We start from the raw sequence: 27,355 nt of genomic DNA, 5'->3' as shown, positions 1-27,355 counted from the left end.
GTTTTATAACAAAGGAACAGGGATTAGTTGGACATTTTATGATTTGGCCTGCTGATAGACGACCTTTCTCCTTTCTTGCTACTATAGTGGCAGATCAGCAGTGGGCAGGCTGCCGCATCAACTGCCAACAGCACATCCTCTACTCCTTCTAGTCCTACCATTACTAGTGCAGCAGGATATGATGCAAAGGCTTTTGGTTCACCTATGATTGACTTGAGCTCACCAGTGGGAGGTTCTTATAACCTTCCTTCTCTTCCAGATGTAAGTATACACAAAATTTATACTAAGAATGTTTTGAAAATTTTAAGTGAACTTAGATCTGGTACAAGGCTTGAGTTAGTCAGCTAGTATGTTTGGTTTTAAAAGTTATTTGTATTTTTCATGCATAGGTGATACATAGGAAAACTTTTGTCTCATTCCTATAATTTTAGCTTTTAGGATTACCTTGCAATGTAAATAACTTTTTCTTACTTAAAGATGCAGTAGATCCAGTCATATTCCAGTATGTTTTACACTCTGAAAAGTATTGGCCAAGGTATTGCCAAAAGGATACTAAACACAAACAACCCTGTGTATTTATCCCCTCCCCTAAAAGGACCCACGGAAAGTAGAATGGTCCTTCTGCTCTTTTCTTAGCAATCCTCAGATAACCAGTGACCCTTTGTCTCCCAGTCTTTCTCAACTGAAATTCTTCATCTGAACCATAGAATAAAGAAGCTGATTTGAGTAACCATTTTCTAAATTCCCCCCAAATACGGTTCATAACTAGCACAGTTCCAGATGGAGAATGAAAAGTAAATTCATCCTACACAATCTGTGCCCTAGGATAGTAGGACTTAAGTCTCTTACAGAATCCTGGTTGAGGAAGGCTAGAACCATATTAGAGAATTGAACTTGATTTTAATCACAAAGACATTTCAGGAAAATAAATGGTCTATTTAAGCATGAAAAGTATTTGCATCTAAAGAATTAAACTCTTAGTAGAAATTTATCGTATTTTAGCTAGCGATCAATTAAGTGTTTCCTTTATACCTATTATATTAAAGCAAGAGTCTATAAAGGATCCATTCTTCCCACCAAATAGTAATAATGTACTTAAGTGAGGTTAGTTTTCTAGAAATGTGTAGGTGTGGGCTTACTTCACTATGTAGTGTAATACCAGAGCACAAGTCCTCAGTGTGAGCCAAAGACCTGGTGGTCCCTACTACCCTCTCAGAGGCTCCACAAAGTCCTTTCCCTGTAAGGCCAGATTTTTTTCATAATCTTCAACCAAAACCACACATCACAACAGGTTGCACACAGAAGCAGATATAAGAATCCAGTTAGCTGTTAGTAAGCCAGACATTAAAGAGGTTTGCTAAAATGTGAAACTGTGCTATTTCTTTCATCAACTTTTTAAATTGGCTACCTTTTGTTATTTTTAAATAAGTTAGGAAGCATTTTTTATTTCAATTTTTAAGGGTGTGAATGATACATACTTTATACTTGCTCATAATTTCTTGAAATTGTATGTCCTTAGTGTATTTACTAAGATGAAACGTTAAGAAGATTGAAAGCTTTTTTCAAGATTATTTATGGGGAAAATATACATCAGAACTTCTCAAATAGGATATTTACATATTTTATTATTTGATAATAGTTAAACTATTAAGGTTTTCTGTTAAACTTAAAGTAGCTTTTAACTTGCAAAGTCAGGATGCCGTGAAATAATTTCTTTTCTTATAAGATTGACTGTTCAAGTACTATTATGCTGGACAATATTGTGAGGAAAGATACTAGTATAGATCATGGCCAGCCAAGACCACCCTCAAACAGAACCGTCCAGTCACCAAATTCATCGGTGCCATCTCCAGGCCTTGCAGGTAAAAATTAAAATTCTTTTAATTTTGTGAGTGTTTTCCCATTTTTTTACTTTACTTGTAATGACCATTACCCAACCCCCTTTTGTTGGATGATTAAAATGAGTCTGAATTTTTGACACTATTTAAAATTAGTATACTTTTAAAGTGGGTAGCAAAGTTTAAACCTCTGTACCTTTTTAATTAAATGAAACTTATAGGCACTAGAGCATTCCCAGGAGGGAATTATTATTATACTTTCTCTTTTTAATAAGTTTTCCTGTCATGTGGTCTCTTTTTTTTTTTTTTTAATGTGGTCTCTTTTTGGATTGACTATGGTCAAAATTATCAGAGTCTGTCACTTTTGATGGTTTTGTTTGGTGTTTAATTAATGTTTAAGAATTTTTAACATACTTATTTCCTTTGAGACAGAAGCACTCTAATACTACTCCTAGAGACCTTGGCAAAATAGGTGCTTTAGAACAAAATAAGGAAAGAGGAGAACTTAAGTCATTCACCAGTCACACAAATGTAATAAGGCAGTTACACGACTTAAAAGGAGATACTTAGTTAAAACATAATTAAAATTTCTCTGCCATATTTTGTCATCAGTGTTCTTTCAGTTAGTTTGTATTTTAAGTTTATGTTTTAACTAAGTATCTCCTTTTAAGTCAATACATAATTACTAACTCATTTTATAAATGTGAATGATTTCCTCCTCTTCAGGACCTGTTACCATGACTAGTGTACACCCACCAATACGTTCACCTAGTGCCTCCAGCGTTGGGAGCCGAGGAAGGTAAACTGACTTAACCTCATTCTTTTGTATATAAAATCTCTGATTAGATTTCTCTTGACAGTGCTCAGCATGCTCTTGGTACTCAATACATTTTGAACTTCCTTTATTTTTAACTTTTAAATTAAAATTTTAATAATTATATATTAATTTACTAAGTGAATGGATCAAGTAAATAAAGTGCAGTTTTGTCTTTAAAGGTACAAAATTTGGGGTGGGGTAATATGTTGAAAATAAGAAAATAGGTTTAACTTTAGCCTAATAGCAAAGAAAAAATTTAAATGAACTAAGTATAACATACTCTACCATATGAAAATATGTACAAATATAAGCTTAGGGGGAAAAGAAACAATAACTTTACACTAACTTCAGTGTTCTCTGACTTTAATGGCCAAACATTATCTGCTTTAAAATAAACTCATAGTTGTTGAAATTCTATCTTAACTTACTTGCTTTTCTCGTCTACTTATTATGCTTGCAAATTTCCCCTAAAGAACCCCATTCTTAATTTGCCTAATCTATGGAAGAAGCATTCTCTAAAGAGAAAAAAAGTGGCCTTTAATCCTATGAGAACATAGTGCCTATCTGTAAAAGGTTTTGTCCCACTACCCTTGTAAATAGCAGAACACCAATAACTTACATTTCTAGTTAATTGTCTTCACACTTTGTGACAGTAAATCATTAATGCGAGCCCAGAGTCCCTTTGTCAATAACTAGAGAAGGAAATGGGAATGCCTAAAAAGAAGACGCCAGCTCTAAGATACTGAATCTGGCTGCCCAGTTGTAGGTCCTCAGAATATTGAAGTCAATTTTCTTTTGATTCAGGTTTTATTTAAATTCTTTCTAGAAGTATAATGTAACTATTTAGATAGGTTAATAAGTAAAACATTTATTATACATGAAGCTGTTTTGCCTGTAGCAGTTGTATTTCAGTTATGTATCATTTAATGGAACATAGTGACTGACCATTGCTGTGAAGATACAGCATTATTTCTGAAAGCCATTATACTTTGTTTTGAGATACTTAAGGTAGCATTCTTTGATATTTTTTTTCCCTTTCTTTCTTGTAGTTCTGGCTCTTCAAGCAAGCCAGCAGGAGCTGATTCTACACATAAAGTCCCAGTAGTCATGTTGGAGCCAATCCGAATAAAACAGGAAAACAGTGGACCACCTGAAAATTATGATTTTCCTGTTGTTATAGTGAAGCAAGAATCAGATGAAGAATCTAGGCCCCAAAATGTAATTGCATTAATTTGAGGGATACTATGCCTATTTGGGAGGAAAGAAACTTTTAAATAGCAGATAGGTTAAAAATGATTGAAATCATTGAAAACTGGGGAATAGTCAACTTCAAGGTTGAATCATTTGAGGAAACCTCTCAGTAAATTAAAAAGGTGGATGGGAAACAGGGAGAAGAGTTTGAAAAATTAGGAAAATTAGATGCTCAATGAGTTTGGGCATTTGAGTAAAACACATGGAAGATAATTGCCCAAAAATAATAATAATAATACAAAGAAACTTATTGTAACTGAAAAGCATGAGCATCTGAGTTGAAAGAGACCATCAAGTACCAGAACGTTAAATGAAAAAAGTACTCAAGTTAGATTATCATCAGTTTTAGGATGCCAGGATTCTAAAAGCTTCCAGACAGAAAAAAATACCTTATACAAAGGATCAGACATCATAATGGCACCATCCATATCTTCAAAATGGACACTTGAATCTGAAAGACAGTAGAGAAATATCAAAATTGTTTTTTGTTGTTGTTTTTAAAGATTTTATTTATTCATGAGAGAGAGAGAGAGAGGCAGAGATACAGGCAGAGGAAGTAGGCTCCCTATGAAGAGCCGATGCAGGATTCAATCCCAGGACCTCAGGATCATGTGCTGAGCCAAAGGCAGATGCTCAACTGCTGAGCCACCCAGGTAGCCCAAGAAATGTCAAAATTGTGAGGAAATATATTTCATAGCCAGAATTCTGTACCCAGGCAAATTATCAATCATTTCTAAACATTTTTAGACATCCATGCACGGTCTCAGAAATTTTAATTCTCATGCATTAATTCTCAGAAAGATATTTGAGAATATGCTTCATCAAAAATGGAGTGAATCAAGAAAAAAAAAAGACATAAAATACCAGAAATGGAATCTAACACAGAAAGGAGTAGTTCTCAGTACACAGCTTCTCTAGTACACCATATAACAGAGGGCAGAAGACTCCACAGGGATATATGTAAGGGAAAAAAATGTTTGGCAGTATTGAGAGGCATCTTATCACCCTACTGGAGGTTGTGATAATGACTTAGAGATAGGTACCTAGAAAAGTAATCAGATGGAAGGAAGGAAGGAGAGGGGGAGAGAGGCAGGCAGGCAGGAACAATTGAATCATAGTAAAAACAAAAAGATAAAGAGTGTAGTCATAGTACATTCTGTGGTTATGTAATGAACAATATTTCTAGTACTAATGATATAAACAAACACCTGTATTATACAAATTTAACTAAAAACTAGGCATAATCAGGATAAAACTTGAATATGCATTTAACCAAAAATTGATTTTTTTCAGGATACTTAACCATTGCAGCAGTGATACTGACTTGGAATAGATATTGGACATAAAGTTATACTGGTACCTAACAACTTAAAAAAATAAATTAAAAATAAATCAGTGCTTAATGAAGCAGTAAGAGGGTGGCATGAATGGCATGTAAGTGTGTAAGGAGGGAGAAGGAAAAATCTAATCTCCCATACTAAGGAATATATATACCATATATTTAAAACTGAAAATATGTTTAAAATTGAATATCTGAGAAATTACAACATAAGTGTATCAGTTAAAAATGAATAGCAAAAGAGATTTCATTCTTTGATGTCAATTATTTTCAAATTATTTAGCTTTATCTTTTGCTTTATATCATGCTTTTAAAACTAAATCTACAATTATTACTTCGAAATTTTTTTTAATGTTTAAAAAGGAGATAACACAGGATGCCTGGGTGGCTCAGCGAGCAGTTCAGCATCTGCCTTTGGCCCAGGGCTTGATCCTGGAGTCCCAGGATCGAGTCCCACATCAGGCTCCCTGCATGGAGCCTGCTTCTCCCTCTGCTTATGTCTCTGCCTCTCTTTCTCTGTCTCTCTCATAAATAAATAAATAAAATCTTAAAAAAAAAAAAGAGATAACAGGTTTTATTGGTCTAAAATTTTTACTATCCTAGGCCCTAACATAATATTCAGATTCATTTTTTTTAAAGATTTATTATTTATTTATGATAGACATGGAGAGAGAGAGAGAGAGAGGCAGAGACACAGGCAGAGGGAGAAGTAGGCTCCATGCCGAGAGCCCGACGTGGAACTCGATCCCGGGACCCCAGAATCACGCCCTGGGCCAAAGGCAGGTGCCAAACCGCCTAGCCACCCAGGGATCCCCTTCAGATTCATTTTAAAGTTATTGATGACTCCTGCAGAATTGAAATTAATTCTAAGAATTAAAATACTATACTTTTCTATGAATCATAAAAATTTCAGCAGTAGGCAAATTTTGTGTCTGAGTATAACTAATAGCTCACTGTATTTACTATTCATGTGGTTGACTCTCCATTACCCACTTATTCTCCCATTTCAGCAAATGAGAAGATATTTCTTATATTATCCACACTTCTTTTCTGCTGATTGTCTGTTTTAATGATAGTTTTTAGTAGAGGTTCATGTCTTCTTTACCACTGGGGACCCTAATAACAGCAATAAGGCTGTTCTGTTCTCATACATATTCACAGACTCTTTTGAGGTAACCAGGTGCCTATAGCAGAGGAGTCTATGGTCCAAAATTGCAATAGTACTAATAAAGAATGTCAGTTTTGAGAAAGAACACATAACTCTTCTTTCCTTGCAGACCAACTATCCAAGAAGCATACTCACTTCCCTACTCTTAAATAGCAGTCAGAGCACTACCTCAGAGGAGTCTGTGCTCAGGTCAGATGCCCCTGATAGTACAGGAGATCAACCTGGACTTCACCAGGAAAGTTCCTCAAACGGGAAGTCTGACTGGCTAGATGCCTCCCAGAAGTCACCCCTTCATGTTGGAGAGACCAGGAAAGAGGATGACCCCAACGAGGACTGGTGTGCAGTTTGTCAGAATGGAGGGGAACTCCTGTGCTGTGAGAAGTGTCCCAAAGTATTTCATCTTTCTTGTCATGTGCCCACTTTGGCAAATTTTCCAAGGTAAGATGGTACTCGCTTCCCTTTCTCACATTCTTTCACTATAATAATTAATGATCATTGTAACACAAAACCTTAGATATGTAAATAAAAGTTCACTTCGCACAAATGTATACTCCAAGACCTTCAACATGGGGTTTTCAGTACTCTGCTTCCCATTCCCTGTATTTCTCTAAAAATCTAGTCTATTATGAAGAAGAGGGGGAAAAAAAAGCCAGTCCTTCAAATTATTACAAAGCATTACCCTCAAGAAGAGTGATCCTTATGCATAATAATTGGCACAATAATTGCATCGTATTTGCCAAGCATTGAGCTGTATCATTTACAAATATCTCAAGTACATTTTCAAACCAACTCTGAAATGCTGCTGCTGCTGCTGCTGATGATGATGATGAATAGCAGCCATTGGGTCGATCCTTAGTTCTTCAAAAACTATACTTCTTAAAATTTAATTTCACATTTAAAGTTGCAAAAACAGTAATAAGAGCATTTCTTCCTCATGAATCATTTCGGGGAAAATGCCAGTTTTGCCTCACATCAGCCATAAATTAATGTGTGTGTTTAGTTTTAAGTGTTTATTTCGTATATGTTTCATGCCTCGTTGACTAGACTAACATTTACCACTTTGGCCCTCACATTGTATTCCTGCTGTTAAGCTCTCCCAGCATGGTGCTGTGTACATAGTCAATATGCATGCAATAAATCCTCAGTGATTAAAATTCATGCCAAACAAACAAATCTGTATCATACATGGTATGGAGGAGGTGGGAAAGGAAGATGGTGAAGAGAGAAATGATGCATTAGGAATTCAGAAATACTTTATCTCCCACAGTGGAGAGTGGATTTGCACTTTCTGCCGAGACTTATCTAAACCAGAAGTTGAATATGATTGTGATGCTCCCAGTCACAACTCAGAAAAAAAGAAAACTGAAGGCCTTGTTAAATTAACACCAATAGATAAAAGGGTAAGTTTTTTTTAAACATTTTTTTTTTTTGGTTAGGTGGATTATTGTAATGCAGGTGTGCCTTCATCAAAGAAGTATATATTCAATCAAATTTTATACTGACCTCTTTTTTCTTTAGTTTTTTCCACAAGAATATAGGAATCTTGAATAATATAACTTGTAGCTTTTTCTGGTTTTAAAAAAAAATCACAGTACTGTCTATACATTTTCTAGAACCTTAAAGGACTATACCTGAACAAGGTAAAGAATTTTATGTGATCTGTGATGGTCCAGGATTTTAGTCTACCTTTAGTAAATTTGTTTTGTTTCTACTATAAATAAGTTTTCTTCCTAACTTGTTGAGAACTGGCACCAAAGAGATGAGTTTTTCTATTTACTCTTTCTGGAGATAATTCCATTTTTTTACCAGATGGTACTGTGTTTACCTGAAAGCCAATATAGTTAACTGTAATTGACATTTAAAGCTACTACATCAACACTTATATAGTTTTAAAGAAGTTCTTTGCTAAAGAATTAAGTAAAATAATCAGTATGAAAGTTACTGTGCAAGAGGAACCCAAACACGCCCTACCAGTGCTACATAAAATTTAATGGGATATGCCTCTCAGCAGAGTAGTAGCAAGTGTGTGGATAGCACCATGTGCATTCAGAGAGGCAGCTTTAGGACTGGACACACCAGAGACAGGGCTTTGTCTCTGGATCTCTTGATGTACATATTCTCTTCTTGATTGACTCTTAGTAATCCAGGATACAAATTGGAGAGAGAAGTGGAAATTTATTTTTAAAGAGCTTCAAATAGGTTTTTCATGATTCTGCTTTTTCGTTCCTTCAAGAACTACTTTCATTTATCACATATACCCCAAACTGTTCAAGAGTACATTTCAGTAAATGACTGAAGAGATCAAAACTCTAAGTATTGATATTTTTCTGGTATTCATCTGGTTGTAATTTGGACTGTATTTTGAGACCCATGACATTGATATTAAAAATAAGCTGTGACTTCATTATTTTCTTATATTTTAATGTTATTTAATTTTATTTTTTTGCTTAGAAGTGTGAACGCCTACTTTTATTTCTTTACTGCCATGAAATGAGCCTGGCTTTTCAAGATCCAGTTCCTCTAACTGTAAGTATTAACATCATTTTGTGTATTTTTACAGAGTGGGATGATTGTTTTTTTTTAGAAAGTGCGTGAGCCAGGAGTAGGGGTATAGAGGGAAAGAGAAAAAAATCTTGAGCAGACTCCATGCCTAGTGCACTGTTCAGTCTCATGACCCTGAGATATGACCTGAGCCAAAATCAAGATTGGACGTTCAACTGACTCAGCCACCCAGGCACCTCAGACAGCTGGATGATTTTTTTTTTTTTAAGATTTTATTTATTTATTCATGAGAGAGGCAGAGACACAGGCAGAGGAAGAATCAGGCTCTCCACAGGGAGCCTGATATGGGACTCAATCCCAGGACCCCAGGATCATGACCTGAGCTAAAGGCAGAAACTCAACTCCTGAGCCACCCGGGTGAACCCCACAGGATGATTTTTTTAAACTTAATTTATGAGAATGTAGGTTCTGTACCATTCTTTAGTAGTCAGTTTCCTATATCTGAATCTTAAAGGTTTATTAACACAACTGGAATGCTTTGAGCTTGAATACATTTTGTTTACAAATTGGCCCCAAACTTGTATTCATTTCTCATATAGTCTTCTCATCTAGTGTATCTTACCTGTTCTTCTCTGGAATGATTTCTTTTGTTTCTCTCTCAAGGCTTAGGCATATATCCTACATTATTGGGGAAAAAACTTCTAATTTGAGATAAAGACTCCCGAAATTCTTTGTACATATTTTGATTTATATAGGTCTAGACTTCAAATACTAAGCAAACTATAACAGTAGAGGAAGGGATGTGTGTGTCGTTGACTCTAGAAGGTTTGCTGAACAGGTTTCTTTATCAATGACATAACAGTACATGAAAAAGTAATGAGAAGAATCTGAATTTTATTCTCCTGCTTGGAGAATTTATTTAGGACAGGTAGAATGCAATCATTTTTGTTACAGCATCTCATTTATTTTGAAAGGTGCCTGATTATTACAGAATAATTAAAAATCCGATGGACTTGTCAACCATCAAAAAGAGACTGCAAGAAGATTGTTCCATGTACACAAAGCCTGAAGATTTTGTAGCTGATTTTAGATTGATCTTTCAAAACTGTGCTGAATTCAATGAGGTAAGAAGAAAAAGCAAAAACACAAACAACAGGAATGGAAAAGTAATATTAAACCACTTTATCAACAAAAGAGATCTATGATAACAAATTTCTAGAGGTTCTAGTTTGTCAGGGAATGAAAGGTAATTAGGAAGACTATCCACATTCCTATTTGAGGGTTTATTATATCGTAAGTGGAAAATCAAATTACAGCTGACAACTTGAAAACAATTTAGAAAATATTTTTATCTAACCTAGAAGCATCCCTTGTCATTCCCATTTTTATTTCTTGAAATGGCCCTTCCAGACTAAAGTCTTTTTGATGTTGATCTTGAAATATTAAAGATGTGGTCTCAATAACTCTGATGTTTAAATTTTCTCAATTTTTGATCTGTCAGTTTATCTAAATATCTGTCAGACTTAACAACCTTTTGTTTATGGTTTTTCCTCTATATGGTCCTTGTTCTAGAGTTCCGCATTTCATTTAATTTGCTTTAAAAAGCACTTGTTCCATGACTCTGTAATTATGGCATCTGTTTGATAACTTCAATTTGGTAATACAGTCATATAGCTATTGCTACTTGATAGAATAATCCAGATGAGTCCAAGTCTTTTATTTACTTCTTATCTGACCTTCTCTAGACTTTGTCTAGCCCCAGACTATTGTTTACTTTATATCAGTGATGATGCATAAACATTTTCCCAAAACTTGAATTAAAAGGGAACAAAATTGTGAGAAGTTTACTTTTTTTTATTGCTTATTAACTGTCGAAAATACTGTATTTTTTAATTCATATTTTTATTTTTATCCAACAGCCTGATTCAGAAGTAGCCAATGCTGGTATAAAACTTGAAAGCTATTTTGAAGAACTTCTAAAGAACCTTTATCCAGAAAAAAGGTTTCCTAAACTAGAATTCAGAAATGAATCAGAAGATAATAAATTTAGTGATGACTCAGATGATGACTTTGTACAGCCCCGGAAGAAACGCCTCAAGAGCATAGAGGAACGCCAGTTGCTTAAATAAGCAACACCAGTGGCGTGTGCTGGTTTTTAGATTTTTTGTTTTTGTTTTTAAAAAACATTTTGTCGGTAATTTTAACATCATTACAAAAAGAGTTTGTGACCACTCTGTAAGTTTTTGATGTTTACTAGTTTTTTATTTCCTTAATAAACCATTTCTTTTAATCTTCTTAAGAAAGAAAAAAAGGGAAGGTAGGAAAGAAGTAAAAGGGAGGGTGAAACAAGGGAGGAAGGAAGAAAGCATCAACAACAAAAAGACATTCTTCCTACTTCTTGGATTTCAGAACTACAATTTGGAGTGATAGCAACTATAGAAAGGAAATAGAGTATGTATGAACTCTTAAGTTGAAAATTTAATGTGGTTTGGATGTGTGCATTAATCCATTTTTAGAAAATACCACTACCCGTTAATTATGGCCCAACTATGAGTTAGGTGTACTGTACTTAAGAACAGTATTCCATGAACATGAGTGGTAATAAGAGTTCTATCCTAGAATGCTGACTGGTGCAACGAAAAAGTAGATTAGATGCTATTAAGGCACCTAACAGTATATCATGTAAGATGGTAACTGTATTAAAGAAAAAGCAGGAAAACAAATGTTTGATTTTTGTTTTGTTTTTTTCTTGTCTGTAGAGGTGTTTGGCATAGCAGGTGTTCAAAGCCATTTTTCGTACATTTCTAAATATAACTTCTTCCACTGAGGAAGTAAGTGTACAATGTTTGGTTTGCTGTGTGTCTCTGTGTGATTTGTTGTTTGCTTTTTAACTGTGCAGGTGATCCTTTTCTAACAAGACTCATTGTTAGTGGTAACTTCCCAGAAAGTGAAGTAACAACAGTGTGCGCCATGTTTGATGTGAGGATTCTTCAACATATATCCTATTGGGCATTAAATATAAGTTCCCCTGAAAGGGGCTAGTTTTGTGGTTTTCATCTTTCTTTATAATTTGGAATAAAAATGTGTTGTGGAATTTGGCAGCAGGCAGTTGGAGGGAATTGTAATGAAAATTTAATTTTTTCTGAAGCTTCTATTTCCTGTTTTTACAAGTCAGAACCTCAAATTGACTATTTTATCTGACCTTCATTCAGAATTTCATTTTCATTCTCTTGATAGAGATACAAAAGACCGCTCTTCTGAGAGTAAGCATGGTGTTAATGAGCCAGACAGACCTGGCTAGTGGAACTGACATTCATTCATTCCTTTTGCTTGTTCAGTGTCAAAGAAGGAAACTAAATTAAGATAAAAGGGAAAAAATGGGCCATTTGCTAAGTCAACATTTGACAAAATATTTACACATGAAGTTTTTCAAAGTAACCTTTATAAAACATTAATTGAGGAAAGTTTTCTCTTTAGGCTGATAGAATAAAAATATAGCTGAACTGAAAGAACCTCAGTCATCTTTGGATCATCATGGTATCATCTCCCATGAATTACACCTAGAGAACTTGCTTTTTTCCACAAGGTATTACTTCTTAAAATTGACAATTTGAAAATATTCATTGGGTTTTCATATATTGCTAAAGATAAAATATGAGAAAATTTAGGAGCAATAGCTGTAGACTTAGGTCTTGTCCATAATATATCAGTTACTTATTAATGGTTAAAAAATTAATCACTTTTCCAAATATATGTTTCTGAATAGTTGTTACATTATTGTGAATATGACATTTACATTCTCCAAAGACTGAACAAATTTTGATAACAGTACATATACCATTTAATTGTCTTTTTTTTCTAGCATTTTTAGCTCCGCAGCTGTAGAGATTTTGCTAATAAGTTTATTATTGGTATCTCAGAATACTGTTCTTCTGACCATTTGTTCTTCCATACTTAAAACAGTTAAAACAGCAACATAGATAAGTTTTGAGGAGGATCACAAAGGGAAATAGCACAAATAAGGGAGAAAAAATATATAATTTCTTAAATGCATCTGAGCCAGAATTTCTACTAATGTGTCCTAGAACTTTCACTGTTATATTCAGTCATAACAATCTTTTTTAAAACAATGTTTCACCTTTACCATTTTTTTGCTGATTGAAAGGCAATTAAGACCCATCTTTCCTATAATTGTAATAATATAAATTACATCCCTTCTTAACAAGCACCTGTATGCCCAGGTGGATCCCAGCCAAGTAGCCCTTAAATTCTAATAGAAGTAAGGTATAAGGTGAGCTTCATTATACCCCAAGCTCATTTAGAGAGCGTCTTCCCAAAAGTTCAGTGTGATTCAGACAATCTTGACTTAAGCTTAAAACACTCCAATGTTTACTCGGATCAAAAACTCCAAATTTCTTTCTGGATTTGGAACCCAGAGCCCAGTGTCATGATCCAAGATCCTGTAACGCGAAATGTGATTGCATTGTCACCATGTGGGGGGGCTAGGATTTACCTAATTCCAGCTCATCAAAAGCTTTACCACATTTCAAGCATTTGATCTTTGTGGCATAAGGCAATAATAATCAGAATACATTTGTACATGAACATCTAGCAATGCAATTATTTTGTCCTTTCAATTAACAGGCCTTGCTTATCTTCTGAATGGAGGGGTGAGAAGTTGGATGTGCTAAAAGGAAAATGTCCTTTTCCCTTGGTCGTTTTACTTGCTTTTCCAAGCTAAAGAATAGGCTCCATATTTTACTCCTATACCGTAGTATAAATGCAGTGTAGTTTAGAAATACTTTCACAGAGGTTCACTCCACAATGAAAAGGGTAAGTGTATAGCTGATGGCTCCATTTATGAATTTGTATATTGTATTTCAAATTCCTATATTGTAACAGTGGTTAAACTTATAAATTTGCGTTCCATGAACAGACTAGTTAGACAATGAAAGGAGGAACCCTTCCTCTTGCTGAGGCCTCATCCATAAATTAAATGTGAATCCCTAAAGTTGCTACACGTGAACAAAAGGTTTTTAGGTGTAAATAGAAGATGTGCTTATTTTCTGTTATGAATGAGAGAAATTGAATGATCTGATTGGTCATTATGGACATAACCCTGAGTTCAACCATCTGATTTCTTATGCAGTCTCTCCTTTTAAATAACGTGTACATATTTTTTGAAATATTTTATAGCCTCATGTAAATTAACAATATCTTTTTACATATATATTGCCCTTTCATCTTGGGTGTGAATTTAGTCAGTCATAATTCACATGGTGGTAGCTCATGTTCCTGAGTGATAATATTGCTAGCCAATCAGACCACTGATTTCTTTCCCCACAAAGATTTGCTTATTGTGAAGGACATGGGAGATAGTAGTCTTTGTTGTTGTTTGGTCTTTTTTAATTGGGGATGGGGGTCAGGGGGGAACGGTGCTTTGATTTTTAATAAAAATTAGCTTTGATGGATTTTTACTGTGAATGTTTTACCAGAAGGAATTTTAATGGAAAAATTAGTGTATGCCGTTCAGTAGAATCTTAGCTAGTATGAGTCTCTCTTCATTACTATCTTTGTGTGTTCCTCCATAAAACTAATACATATAGGGATAAGCTATTAGTCTATAAAAAAGAGGAAAGTATCCTTAAAAATTCTAACAAACATATGCATTTTACCAGCCTTAAAAAATACACAAAAAATTTTACAAACAGGAAGGAAGGGGGTGTTAAGTAACTTTAGTTGCTGATTCCCACCCCCCTCAAAGTAGGAAAACCAAAGATGTCATGAAAAATTCTCCTTGTCTAAAACCCATTGGAAAAAGAAGGGGAAGACAGAGTAGGAACTTTTACAGGCCACTTTGAAAATTTACCTCTTAATTTCACTTATAAATTCACATTTGGATGGGGCACCTGGGTGGCTCAGTAGGTTGAGCAACTGGCTCTTGATTTCAGCTCAGGTCATGATCTCAGGGTCCTGGGATCAGGCTCTGCCTTCAGTGGGTAGTCTGCCTGGGGATTCCTTCCCCCTCTCTGCCCCCACCCCCTTCACAAGTGCTCTTGCTCTCTCAAAGCTTTAAAACTCACTATTGGATATTAAATAGATCTTACTTTAATAAGTAAGATCTACTTATCTTAGAATGCTGGGGATAGCCTTCTATTTGATTGAGTTTTTAAGTAGAATAAGTACTAATTTGAATTCTAAAAATAGCCCTTACCTACAAATTACAAGTTAAACTTTTAGCAAAATTCTCTTTCCCATATTTTCTAACGTAGATGGAGAAGAAAGTATACTTTAATACTTTAATATCCTCTGCCATGTATCAGAATACTTATGTGAATTCTTTGTGTTTTCTAATGCCTTTAAACCTAAGACAAATGTGCTAGAAAATTCATCTGGATTCTTTTCATTGCTAATGATTAAAACCACATTATTGGGTTTTGGCAGAGGGGATAGAATATATAGATCAATGAGGGTTAAGCACTTCTCACCCTTGGGATGGGAATATATGGACCTGAGAAGAGGCATTTCTCCAAAGAAAATCATGGTGTTAAGAGGAAAAAAGAATGGCAACAGACAAGAATGAGGCACCATGCTTTAACAATAATATTGGTTCTCTAATTGACTTTAGAAATTTATTGATGACACCAAAAAAAAAAAAAAAAAAAAAAAAAAACAAAAGTCTATATAATCCCCACTGGGGGAACATAAATAAAATGGATATTCTTAAGGAAAAAAAAAAAAAAAAAGAAATTTATTGATGAGGGTATAAAAGCCCAAAACACAGAAAGTCTAAAATAAAAGTTTCAGCATTCATATTACAGGATGAGTTTTCGCCATTGTAGACTATGCTTTTAAAGAGAATTTCCTTTCTTATATGAAACTACTATGTTCGGGTACATGGGTCCAGTGGAGCATTAAACACTTAAGGTCGTGAATTCGAGCCCCATGTTAGGTGTAGAGATTACTTTAAAATGTTTTTTTTTTTTTTTAAACTATTGGCTTCAAACAAATTCAGCCCCTGCAGAAAGCAAAATATACTTTATACAAAGATTCCAGTTATATTAGATTGTAATACCTCAACCAGTATTCTTTTGTAGTGGGCTTTGAAGCCAAGAAAGTTGTTACAGGTAAGTGACTTGAAATTTGTTGTCTTCCATTTCTACTAATGACTAAAACTAGTAAGGAAGATAAACAATACACATGCGTTTACAAAGGATTTCTCGAATTTAGTATTCAATTAAAATTACGTTAATAAAATGTGCCGTAGACTAACTTAGTATCTTCCAGGGCACCTGGGTACTAGGCTGGTGAACAACATTGTAAAGTTCCTCAAGCCTGGAGGGCCAGAGTTCCTGAAATTCTTGAGAAGGTGCTTGAGCATCAGCCTTGTCATTGTTGACTGTGATTGTCAATCACTATTTTTTTTTAATATTTTTATTTATTTATTCATGAGAGACACAGAAAGGGAGAGAAAGAGAGAGACAGACAGGCAGGCAGGCAGAGGGAGAAGCAGGCCCCATGCAGAGAGCCGGACGTGGGACTCGATCCCGGGTCTCCAGAATCCAGGCCCTGGGCTAAACCACTGGAACCACCCGGGTTGCCCTATTTTGGGGGTTTAATTATAAATTGTTGCTAACATCAGCTTCAGGATTTTAGTTACGATTGGGGGGTGGGTTGTTTGGTTAACCTTATATCCGTAGCCAAGACATCTTTGCATCAAACATATTTGGGCCTACAACTTTCAATAGCCATACCAAGGTGGGTTTGTAAACTTTTAAAAATGACTGAAGAAAACAAATTTAGGTGATTTAAATGCACACTTTTTGAAGTGTAGGCAGTCTCCATTCTCAAGGGTCCAGGGAACTGCAAAATGCAGTAAGCGGCAGGAAGCTTTCATGGGATGAAGAATAAAGAACAAGTATCAGAGCCCAGAGTTGGCTTGGCATTTGGGGATTGGCTGGCTGGATATACTGTGTTTCTGACCAAGTGGACATGGACATGAAGTTTTGGTTAGGTATTAAGGCACATAGCCTGAACAGAGTCCATCTTGGACCTAAAAATTTATTTCTGTAGCTCTTTGTCCCTACTTTTGATCATCCTCTTGACAATTCAAAAAGTTTGATCAAAAATAACATGACTGTCAATTACCATTGGCTCTTCAGGTCTCACTGTAGTATTCAGAAAAGATGTCAGGCTTGTATTTTTTTTTTTTTAAGATTTTATTTATTTATTCATGAGAAACAAGCAGATGGAAAAGCAGGCTCCATGGAAAGAGCCCGATGTGGGACTCGATCCCTGACCCCAGGATCACACCCTGAGCCACCCCGGTGTCCCTAGGCTTGTATTCTTGAGGCTGGAAATGTTCTTGCATTCTCTTGTTTTATTCAGATAGATTATCTATTAGCTAGTAAGTGGCTGCTCACATGCATTTAAAACTTCTCAAAGAACACAGCATATTAGAGAGGCACTAATTCTTATCAAAACAATGCCTATGGTTTGCAGAGTGCTCCAGAGTCAAGGTTCCTGTTGATGTGGGATGGCAAGCAAAATGGTCAAAGAATTCTTGAGATTATTTTGATGCAAAATAGTGCTTTTATTATAGCTCAGGAACAGGACCCTTGCACAGAAAAGGCTTTTTGCTGTAGGAAGCTGGTGGTTGGTTATAGGCCTAGTGCTCAAGGGGGAGGGCATGTGCAGGCAGTATTAGATCATAAATGTCTTTGATTTTTTACTTGTAAAACTACTTTCACAAGATTCCTCTGGTGCTTATCATTTAGCTCAGAATTAACTATTGGTGAGATGTACAGGCAGTCATAAGATCCTTTAAGAATGTAGCAATCAGTTCATATTTGATCCTTATCAAAACTATGCAGGTTATAGGTCATCCTTTTGGGCTAAAGGTGAACATTTTTCTGCTTCTATCCCTCATCACTGTCCCAAACCAACTAGAAATCAAGGAGTGATCTTATAGAGGGGGCTCTTTAAGCCAGTTGACCTGCTTAAGTATTCCAGCTAATTGTCTACTTCCCTAGAACTGTTGATCCAGTGAATTTGTTTCAGAGAAAGTGAGGCACTGGAAATCGGGGAAGTCTGTGACAAGTATAGAGAACTACAAATCACTAGCCTGACAACAAATCCAATAGTTGGAGGTTGCATTACTTCCTTTGTTATGGCCTGAGCTGTGTGTGTAATAGTATCCTCCTTGCCAGCCAGAACAAAGCAAAAAGGTGGACAAAAGAATCATTAAAATCTTCATGATACAACAATTAGAAAAAGGGTGGTCAGAGAGGGAAGAAGGAATGGAGGAACAGTTCTTGCTGTGGTGTGCTGGGAGGAAACGCTTTAGGAAGAAAAGCAGACCTTTAGATAGTCAATTTGATTTTGAATCTCAGGTGTTTACATAAGACCAGATGCCAGAAGGAACCTTCATGACAAAAGACAAATTTGATTAAAGGTCGAATGATGATTCATTATAATGGAATTATTTCTGTGATAAAACATTTTAAGATAATGGGAATTATGAGTAATAACATACCAGTATATATCAAGTTTTTAGGAATTTAAGGTGATTTCTGAAACGTTTAACAGTTTATAACATCAAGACTAATTAGTTAAACTTTTATTCTAATTCCTTATAAAAAAAAAATCTTTTGAAATGCCCAGTAGTCAAAAAGACTTTGTTTAGAATTTGATTTGGGGGAAATCTTGTCAAAGATACCCATTTAACTGAAGTGACTTTAAAGGCAAATAACAGAAAGTTACATAGTTTTTTTTAAAACTTTAGTTCTTGTAATAATGAGAAGACTGGGTTAAATACTTGAAGACCTGCTAAAGACACCATGAAGCATGGTCATTATTTTTGTAAGACATAAATTCTTTAACCTACCTATACCTGGGTAGATTCTTTACTGTAAGAAAACTGTCTACTTTTGATATTAAAACTCATTTTTTAAAAACTTAAATAGGTAAAGTTTTCCATTAATTTTAGTTTTCCCTTGACTGTTTGAGGAATCACTGGTAGCAGTTTACAGAATCCCTTAGAGTCCCATCAACCCTAACCTGGTGGATGGAATCTCGAGGTCCCTCCTTTCAGAGTAGATATAGGGGAATTCAAATTTGATAAAAACCTTTGAGGGACGCCTGGGTGGCTCAGCGGTTGAGTGTCTGCCTTCGTCTCAGGGCGTGATTCCGGGATCTGGGATCAAGTCCCACATCGGGCTCCCTGCGAGGAGCCTGCATCTCCCTCTGCCTGTGTCTCTGTCCCTCTCTCTGTGTCTCTCATGAATAAATAAATAAATAAATCTTAAAAAAAAAAAAAAAAGACTTTGAGGACAATTTTCCCCCACGTCCCATTTGATGGCACCAATCTGTGGGCCACTGTTTTGATGATGGACCCCCTAGGATGAGTGCAACAGGGGAAGCCCAGCTGTTGTCTTAGGTTTCTTGCTTTGGAGCTGTTACAATTTTAAGGCCACTAACTGGCCTCTTCAGAGTAAAAGGCAATTAAGATAACGGATGAGTAGACTGATTACTCATGTAAAGGAAGGAAGAGGGGAGTTGAAGGTGGCCCATCATGTTACAGCCTTCTTTTAACTACGTCTTGTACCTAATTTTATTATCCTTTTGCACTGAATCAGTGAAATTATTTTGGAATTTTGAAACCTCTTGAAGACTTCTAAATACTAATTAAAATAGGTGCCCTCTTCTGGCTGTTGATTTGGGAACCCTTCCTGTTAAGTGCACTTCTTGTCAGTAGATCTTCCAGGATCACAGTTCTTGGACATTAAGTAGGTATGCTGGAGGGTAGAAGACTCAGTTCTTTGAAACTTGATCTTATTTAAGTCTTGGGTCTCTCAGAGCTAAATTAATACCCCAGAGGGCTTGGGAATGTTTTAAGTGTTCCACCCATGCCCACCAGTGGTGCAGCTTTGGCCTCCAAGATTCCAAGTAGCAATGGCTTTGAATAGTCCAACTTGTGCCCACTTCGATTTTGTTGTGCCATTGGTTAGAACTGCTCACATTTATTTTCCCATGTCTCCCAGCAGTTTATGTGAAGGACGTACTTCAAGGCTTTGGGAGTTCCTAACTGCTGCCACCCCTTGCAGACTCCCAATATAATTGTTGTGGTATCTTTCTAGGAAATATTTTTTTCACACACACACATATACATTTTTTTAAACACAGTTTGTTTAGATCAGAGAGTTGCACACAAGAGAGCAAAGCTCAATGCCTAGAATTACTTACCCATGGCCGTTGGTTTTGATGAGAGGAACAGTGAGCTCAGAGGATTCAGCAGGCTCCTTGCCTGTGTGTCTTACTGCTCCATAGGCTGTTAGCAATCTGCTTCTGATTCTTGTCCTTGTTGCCAAAACCAGTTAAAAATGACTAAAGATGACAATTTAGGTGACTCAACCCTTACTTGACATTTTATTGAGGCAGGCAATGTCCATTCCCAAGAGTCTAGAGAACTGCAAGCTGGGGCAGAAGGCAGGAAGCTTTCATAGGATAAGAGGCCAGAGTTGGCTTGGTGATTGGCACACTGAACACAGTTTCTAGCCAAGTGGAACATTTACAGAGACCTGAAAGTTACTTCAGTTTGGTGGGGCACCAGGGTAGCTCAGTTAAACGTTTTGTTTTTTGAAAGATTTTATTTATTCATGAGAGAGAGAAAGAGGCAGAGACGCAGGCTCCATGCAGGGAGCCTGACTCAGGACTCAATCCCAGGTCTCCAGGATCACGCCCTGGGCTGAAGGCAGCGCTAAACCTCTGAGCCACCTGGGCTGTCTAACGTCTGACTCTTGATTTCAGTTCAGGTCATGCTCTCAGGTGGTAAGATCCAGCCCTGCATCAGGGCTCCACAGGCAATCTGCTTGAGATCCCTCTGCCCAGCCGCTAGCTCTTGTGTGTGTTCTAATACACAGATTTCAGTTTGCTCATATGGCCCTATGGGAAAGAGCTATTCCATTTTGGGCCTAGGAATTTGTTTCAACAAAACTATGGCCTGTTAGACTGTAAAAGAGGGCCAGAGGTTAAATTTGGCTGAGAGAAATGTTTTTTACATTTTTTAAGGCTGAAAAGGTGGTAGAGGTGTGTGACAAATTTCCTGTCTAGCCTTATACAGATATAAATGGCTTAAAGTTAGCAAACTATCTCTGGTTCAAATAGGAATGATTTGCACCTCTATGGAAGCAGGCGTATAAACCCTCTCACACACAGTTTGCTAGTACAGGGACACTTAATTCTGGTTGCAGTGAGTTCTTTTTCCACTGCAAAGTGCAGATGGGAGGAGTAGGTGAGACAAGCTATAGGATTGCTAGTTTTAGAGGTGAGGTTTCTACAATAAGCCTGAATAGCAGTAAGAGTACATCGAATCATAAAAGGCTTGGGTGTTTTCTTTCCACACCATACCTAACCTAGTAGAGTGGCTTGCAAAGATTTGATGTCCTGCATGCAAACAGGTGCTCAACAAAGGGCAGATAAGTAATTGTGTGATGTTGGAAAGCTTGGTGCACTCTTTAATTTTTTATCATGGGAATCAAAGCTTCTCCCATAAAGCAAGGCAATTATAATAAAAGCAAGGTCTGGGGAAAGACTCATTTATTCCCAGTTTTTTCATGATTATATACAAGACTCGTGCTAATTTAAGCATTTTTTAAGCATATTTTATAAATAATTTTCATCAACACAGAGGCCATAATGTAAAGAAATGCCAATTTTAATTTTAAATTCGTTTTGAAAGGCTTAATGATACAACCCCAAGTTCATGCCTTAGCTACCAAATTTTAGGCCAACTTTTGCTACAGGCCTCATGGGAAAATATCAAGTATATGTATGTTTTCTTTAAGAAATGTTAATAGATTTGATGTCAAAGAAAGAAAGAAAAAAGCTAGTCTCCCAAGAAAGATATCAATATAAAGTTTACCCACCTCATTCTCTTGTGCCTTATTTTTCAAAAATACACCATCAACTTTTTAATTACCAAGTAGTATACAAAATTTAAACCAAGTTTTTAAAAATGTCCCACAGCTCTTTGTAAAGATACAATTTATTTTTCTTCGCTGGTAGACATTAGTCAAAGGTCTTCATTTAATTTGCTGGAATAAGAAGTGATTTAGTAGATCAGTACATTTAAGCAGAAGATAGCCTTCTCCATTCATCCTCAGCTGTCTGGCATTAGAAACTAGTAATAGACTTCTTAATAAACTTGTAAGGAATTCAGACCCTAGCATTTACCCTTGTGTACCTGACAATGCCATTGGTAGCTTTGTTAATTCTAGTGTAATAGAGACCTCATTCAGAAAAAAATCACACTATAAATACCCTCTTTCAAGGGCTTAGCAAAGATTTGGAGTGAATCCTTGGTCACTTTTATTTCAGTACTGCTCAAAGTTAACGTGCAAAAAAACTGGATACCCAGGTATTTTTACTGGAACGCGTTGAACAAGTAGCATTGTGTTAGCACACACCTGGATGTCTTGTCTGCTTCAAAGAACTTCCATACTCCAAGTGCATTTCCTTTGGTCACAAGATGGAAGTTGAGAAAACTTAAGAGATTTCTGCATCACTTACCTGCAGGGCCCGTCCTTTGGTCTCAATGGGGAGAGTAAATGCAGAAATGGCACATATGACACAGACCGATGAGAAAAGACACAGGGCACCCAGGAATGATGCACTCATAAGAACCTGCAAGTCACAAGGAGTGACTCAATTTACTATGCCCCAGTCACTTCTAAATGGAGTTTTGTCAGAGGGGAAATCATCTCTCCACATACAGGAATGAATGTCCTTTGCAGCCATTCCACAAATTGTGCATTCCTGACCTCTTAGGTCTATTATTTGTTTGGGCCCAGCTATCGTAGGCGTTTTGCGTGACCCTGTGAGTTAGGACTGACGTTAACACGTACTGGCCAGGTCAGGCCTCTGTACCCACTCCTCATATCTGCAAAGCAAACCAGTATCTGGAGAAATAAGAGATCTGATTTTCCCACACTTTCATGCCAGTTTAGTTTGCTCAACTTCTAATGCTCATTTTATGCATGACTCCCACAGCCGAACATCGACGTGTCTCCCTTCAGTTCTGACAGGATGAATTAAGAGAAATGGGTTTTTTTGGAGATAAAATATAATGGTCTCTGAAAAGATAACACAGCTATGTTCATGATGCTTCATGTATGATGATCAATATTTGGTTTGATGTCCATTTTTCCACATTGAGTAGATTTCTGCCAATTTATGTACAGCCTTTAGGCAAGACCATGCTCTTTTACTGGCTAGTTCAGACACTCCCATCTCCTACATCTGTTAACATAGGGCTGCCTCAAGTTAGCAAAAAGCCAAGCAGTTGGTAGTTGTCAACTAATCTCACAAGAATGGTTACATGAACAGCCAGGCTCTCTACAGTCAGAATACTGCAATTTGGTCAGACCTAGAAATAAACAGGTCTAGTCTAACTTTTGTTGCAAATGAGCCTAAAGTAAGGCCTGTTTGTCCAAAATTGCATGTAGATCCCTCATAAACTCTAGTGCTATGCAAACAGAACCCATGATATAAACTTCCTAACTACAGTGTAGTTGACCTAGCAAGGGTGAGGTATTACTTTCTAATTTATTTCCCAAAATCAAATAAGTTACAATTTTCCCCCAACAAGAATTTGGGAAACCAGGCTCAGATATGGGAAAAGAGGTAAGAACCAAAAAGAGACCAGGCAGTTGAACCATGATCAAAGCATACCATAGTTAAGCATGTGTCTAGATGTCAATCCTGACATTTCTCCTTTCAAACTACAATTCCCACCACCACCAGGCATGAATTCTATCCTTACCTTATACCCTTTGCAACAGACTTAAAGTCCTAGGTAGTGTGAGACATGATAGGTTCAATTTAAGTTACATGATTACTCTACTATGTAGGATCAGAAAGCGTGACTGCTGCCCCATTTTTTTTTTTTTTTTTTGTCAGGGAGCGGGGGTGTGTGTTCATAGCAGGACTCAAGCAATGCAGTAGATGTTACTGGATATTCTTCTAAGTAGTTCCTTTCTGCCTAAGTTACCCAAAGTCAGTTTCTATTGTTTGCGTCAAGAACTTTATTGCCAGGTTATAAAAATCACCTGAGAACTTTGTTACAATGCAGATTCCCAGGCCCCTTTGATTCACTATATCAAAAAGATCCATCTGTTATTAATCTCTACTTTTTTTTAAATTTGGACTTTATTTTTTTTAATATTTTATTTATTCACGAGAGAGAGAGAGAGGCAGAGACACAGGCAGAGGGAGAAGCAGGCTCCATGCAGGGAGCCCGATGTGGGACCTGATCCCAGGACTCCAGGATCATGCCCTGAGCCGAAGGCAGACGCTTAACTGCTGAGCAAACCAGGGACAAAGAGGGACATTACACAGTGATGAAAGGTTTAGCCACCAAGACAAAATTATAAAGGTTTACCAAAAGCTTCAAAACACATTCAGTAAAAACTGAAAGATCTAGATGAATCTACATATAGTTGAAGACTTCAGTACCCCTCTCAATAATTGATTACTAGACAGAAAATTGGGGATATAGAAGAATTTATATGCCATCAGCCAACAGGATCTAATTGACATTTACAGAACAACTTTCCCACCGGCAGCAGAATACACAGAATACATTCTACTGCGCATGGAATGAGTATTCACTTACACAGACCATTTTCTGGGTGCATAAAATGAACCTTAAAAGATTTAAAATCTTATGGGTGCCTGACTGCCTCATTCAATAGATCATGAGACTTTTGAGCTTAGGGTCATAAATTCGAGCCCCACATTGGGTATAGAGGGTACTTAAAAACAAATCTTAAAAAAAAATCTAAAATCCTAGAATGTATTCTAAAAGGGTATCAAACCAGAAACAACAGCAACATCTCCATGAAAAATGTGTGGGACATAACTGATAGGGACAAAAATAAAATAGGTATAAACAAATGTATAAAATGTAGAAAATTAAAGAATACATAAAATTGAGTAAGTATATTCAGTTCTTAGAAAAATGTGAAAGTATACTCAAAATAATCTGTAATTCTAATGGATTCTCAGTCAGAATCCCAGTAGGACTTTTGAGTCAATTTTGGGGGTGGGAGAATTGATTCTAAGGTTAATTTGAAAGAACATATTTTAAAAAATCAGGAATTTCTGAAAATATGTACAGGTGAGAGAATCTGAGGGAAGTTATTAGCCTGAGTGGCAATAACTAATCATTAGCATTAGGATACTGGTGCCTAAATAGATCCAAGTTTAGAAATTGGGTTTATTATAACAGCAGTATGGTAAATCGATTGAGAGGAGCCAGACAAAAGGATGATTAATGGCCTGTGAACAACCCACAAGGCATTGTTTTGTTGCTTTTTAAAGCTGAATTCTTACCTCAGGCCTTAAGCATAAATGGTGAAAAGATCAAAGAATTTGAAGTTAAAGATGAAACACTGAAAGCCTTTGAACTTGTGTTGTCTTATTTTTAGAAATAATGGATGCATGAATGATGAAGGCCAGTAAGCATGACACAAAACACTAAAGTAAAAATGCTTGGTAAGTTGACTACATAAAAATGTTTAAATTTTTATGCCAAAAAATTTGATCGTAAAATCAAAAGACAAACCACAAACAATGGAAAAATACGTAGTATAATAATGGCTAATGGCCTGTAGGAAATTTGCTAATCACATAAATAAGCAATTGCCAATATATATAAATGTATAATAAACAGATGAAAGATATTCAGTTTCTTTTTAAAAAAAATTTTTTTAATGTATTTATGATGGTCACACAGAGAGAGAGAGAGAGGCAGAGACACAGGCAGAGGGAGAAGCAGGCTCCATGCACCGGGAGCCCGATGTGGGATTCGATCCCGGGTCTCCAGGATCGCGCCCTGGGCCAAAGGCAGGCGCTAAACCGCTGCGCCACCCAGGGATCCCGATGTTCAATTTCTTAATAAAGTACAAATTAAGATAAAATTTATTGTCTACCATATCGAAAAAGTTTTTTTTTAAGTTTACCATCCTTTTTGACGAGGAAGGAAAGAACACAGATGCTTATGTAAGAATGTGAGAGCCTGGGTGGTGCTGTCACTTCAAGTGCCCAACCCTAAGTTTCTGCTCAGGTCATCTCAGGGTAATGATCAAGCTCCACATGGGACTCTGCTCCTGGCCTCAGGTTCCTCATTCTGCCTAGGGTCTGCTTGGGATCCTCTACCTCTCCCTCTGCCCTTCCCCTCATGTTCACTCACTCCCTCTCTCTCTAAAAATAAATCTTAGAAAAAGTGTTAATATGTTATATAAAGGAGTGCATATTTTTAATAGAGAAGACAATTTGACAAGATCCATCACAATTTAAGATAACATGTATTTTGATTTAAAAATTATCCAACAGATTTTTCTGTTGCATTATTTTGTATAATGCTTTCCACTCAGACATATCCCACAGTCATTCCCACAACTCTCTGCCCTATTGCAGTGGGGAGCCCTCCCTAACCACCCTAGCTAGCAAACCACCCCCTTCACTATCTCCCTTCCCTGTTTTCTATGTTTCCATAGCATTCATTATACTAACATATTAGCAAAACACTTGTCCCTTGTCCATTCTCCACTAGAATGTAACTTCAAAGAATGTGGGACCTTGATTTGTACAGCATCTAGAACGTGAAAGAACTCCGTGCTATTGAATGGTGAATGTAGTTGCGTACACGCAAAGGTGTAGTGTGCATGATGTTCAGTGTCCCATTGTTTGTAAAAGCCAAAAGAACACAGAAATGATGCATTCATCAACAAAATAATGGTTATCTAATGGCACATCCATGCAATGGAAATCTATGCATTTACTTGAAAGAATGAGGTTCATCTACAGGTACTAACATAAACAGATTATTAATGTAAAGGCAGTTGCAGTATGTAGATCTATATGTAGATAGGTGTGGGTAGACGGATAGTTTCTGTAGGTGTGTTTATATACAGGCCTAGCTACATATATACTCACACAGATGTACATTTATAGTGTAAAGAGGAGTCAGACTCCATTTGATGACTGTGCCAGCCCTTAAGCCTCACCCTTCCCTCCTCTTCTGCCCCAATTTCTGAACAAACTGGTGCGAACGCCTGCGTGCCAACAAAAGATCCAAACCAACCAGCGCCTGCCCTAGTGTGGGAACCCTCCCCCCTAGCCACAATAAAAACCCCAGCCAGTCTCCTTGCCTTGCCCTCTCAAGGTCAATTAGGATCTACCTGAGAGGGCAGCCTGCTCTCCGAGGGACCTCAACTATGTAATCAAGTAAAAAAAAAACCTGTTCATACCCTGGTGATGTGTGCATGAATCATCAATCCTGACTTAACGATGCAACTATGCAGGTGGCAGGGTTGGGGGGAGGCCCCTCTGTCTCCACAGGTGACTCTAATGTGGATACCAATAGATGTAGAGAGATA

General features: G+C 36.7%; 2 protein-coding genes across 5 annotated transcripts in view; one reads left to right on the top strand and one right to left on the bottom strand.

Annotated features, from left to right (window-relative positions):
* The window catches only part of TRIM24 (tripartite motif containing 24), a 98,275-nt gene extending 86,326 nt beyond the window's left edge, over positions 1-11,949 (top strand). For both annotated transcript variants that reach the window (XM_072762920.1, XM_072762921.1), the window contains exons 11-19: positions 88-261; positions 1,727-1,862; positions 2,565-2,637; positions 3,705-3,873; positions 6,523-6,851; positions 7,681-7,813; positions 8,865-8,939; positions 9,890-10,039; positions 10,835-11,949. In XM_072762920.1, coding sequence (XP_072619021.1) covers positions 88-261; positions 1,727-1,862; positions 2,565-2,637; positions 3,705-3,873; positions 6,523-6,851; positions 7,681-7,813; positions 8,865-8,939; positions 9,890-10,039; positions 10,835-11,044 — 1,449 coding nt within the window. In that variant the 3' untranslated portion in view covers positions 11,045-11,949. The remainder of the gene's footprint in view (positions 1-87; positions 262-1,726; positions 1,863-2,564; positions 2,638-3,704; positions 3,874-6,522; positions 6,852-7,680; positions 7,814-8,864; positions 8,940-9,889; positions 10,040-10,834) is intronic.
* The window catches only part of SVOPL (SVOP like), a 96,301-nt gene that overhangs the window by 1,520 nt on the left and 67,426 nt on the right, over positions 1-27,355 (bottom strand). For 2 of the 3 annotated variants that reach the window (XM_072762950.1, XM_072762953.1), the window contains 2 exons: positions 22,485-22,598; positions 4,296-4,357 (listed from right to left, as the gene is read on the bottom strand). In XM_072762950.1, coding sequence (XP_072619051.1) covers positions 4,316-4,357; positions 22,485-22,598 — 156 coding nt within the window. In that variant the 3' untranslated portion in view covers positions 4,296-4,315. Of the gene's footprint in view, positions 1-4,295; positions 4,358-21,612; positions 22,010-22,484; positions 22,599-27,355 lie in introns of those variants that run through there. The other variant, XM_072762952.1, reaches the window with a different exon arrangement.

The sequence above is a fragment of the Vulpes vulpes genome, chromosome 7 (assembly GCF_048418805.1).
Source record: "Vulpes vulpes isolate BD-2025 chromosome 7, VulVul3, whole genome shotgun sequence".
Taxonomy (NCBI): domain Eukaryota; kingdom Metazoa; phylum Chordata; class Mammalia; order Carnivora; family Canidae; genus Vulpes; species Vulpes vulpes.
The sequence above is the reverse complement of the archived record's forward strand: the minus strand, read 5'-3'. Positions and strand labels throughout refer to the sequence as shown.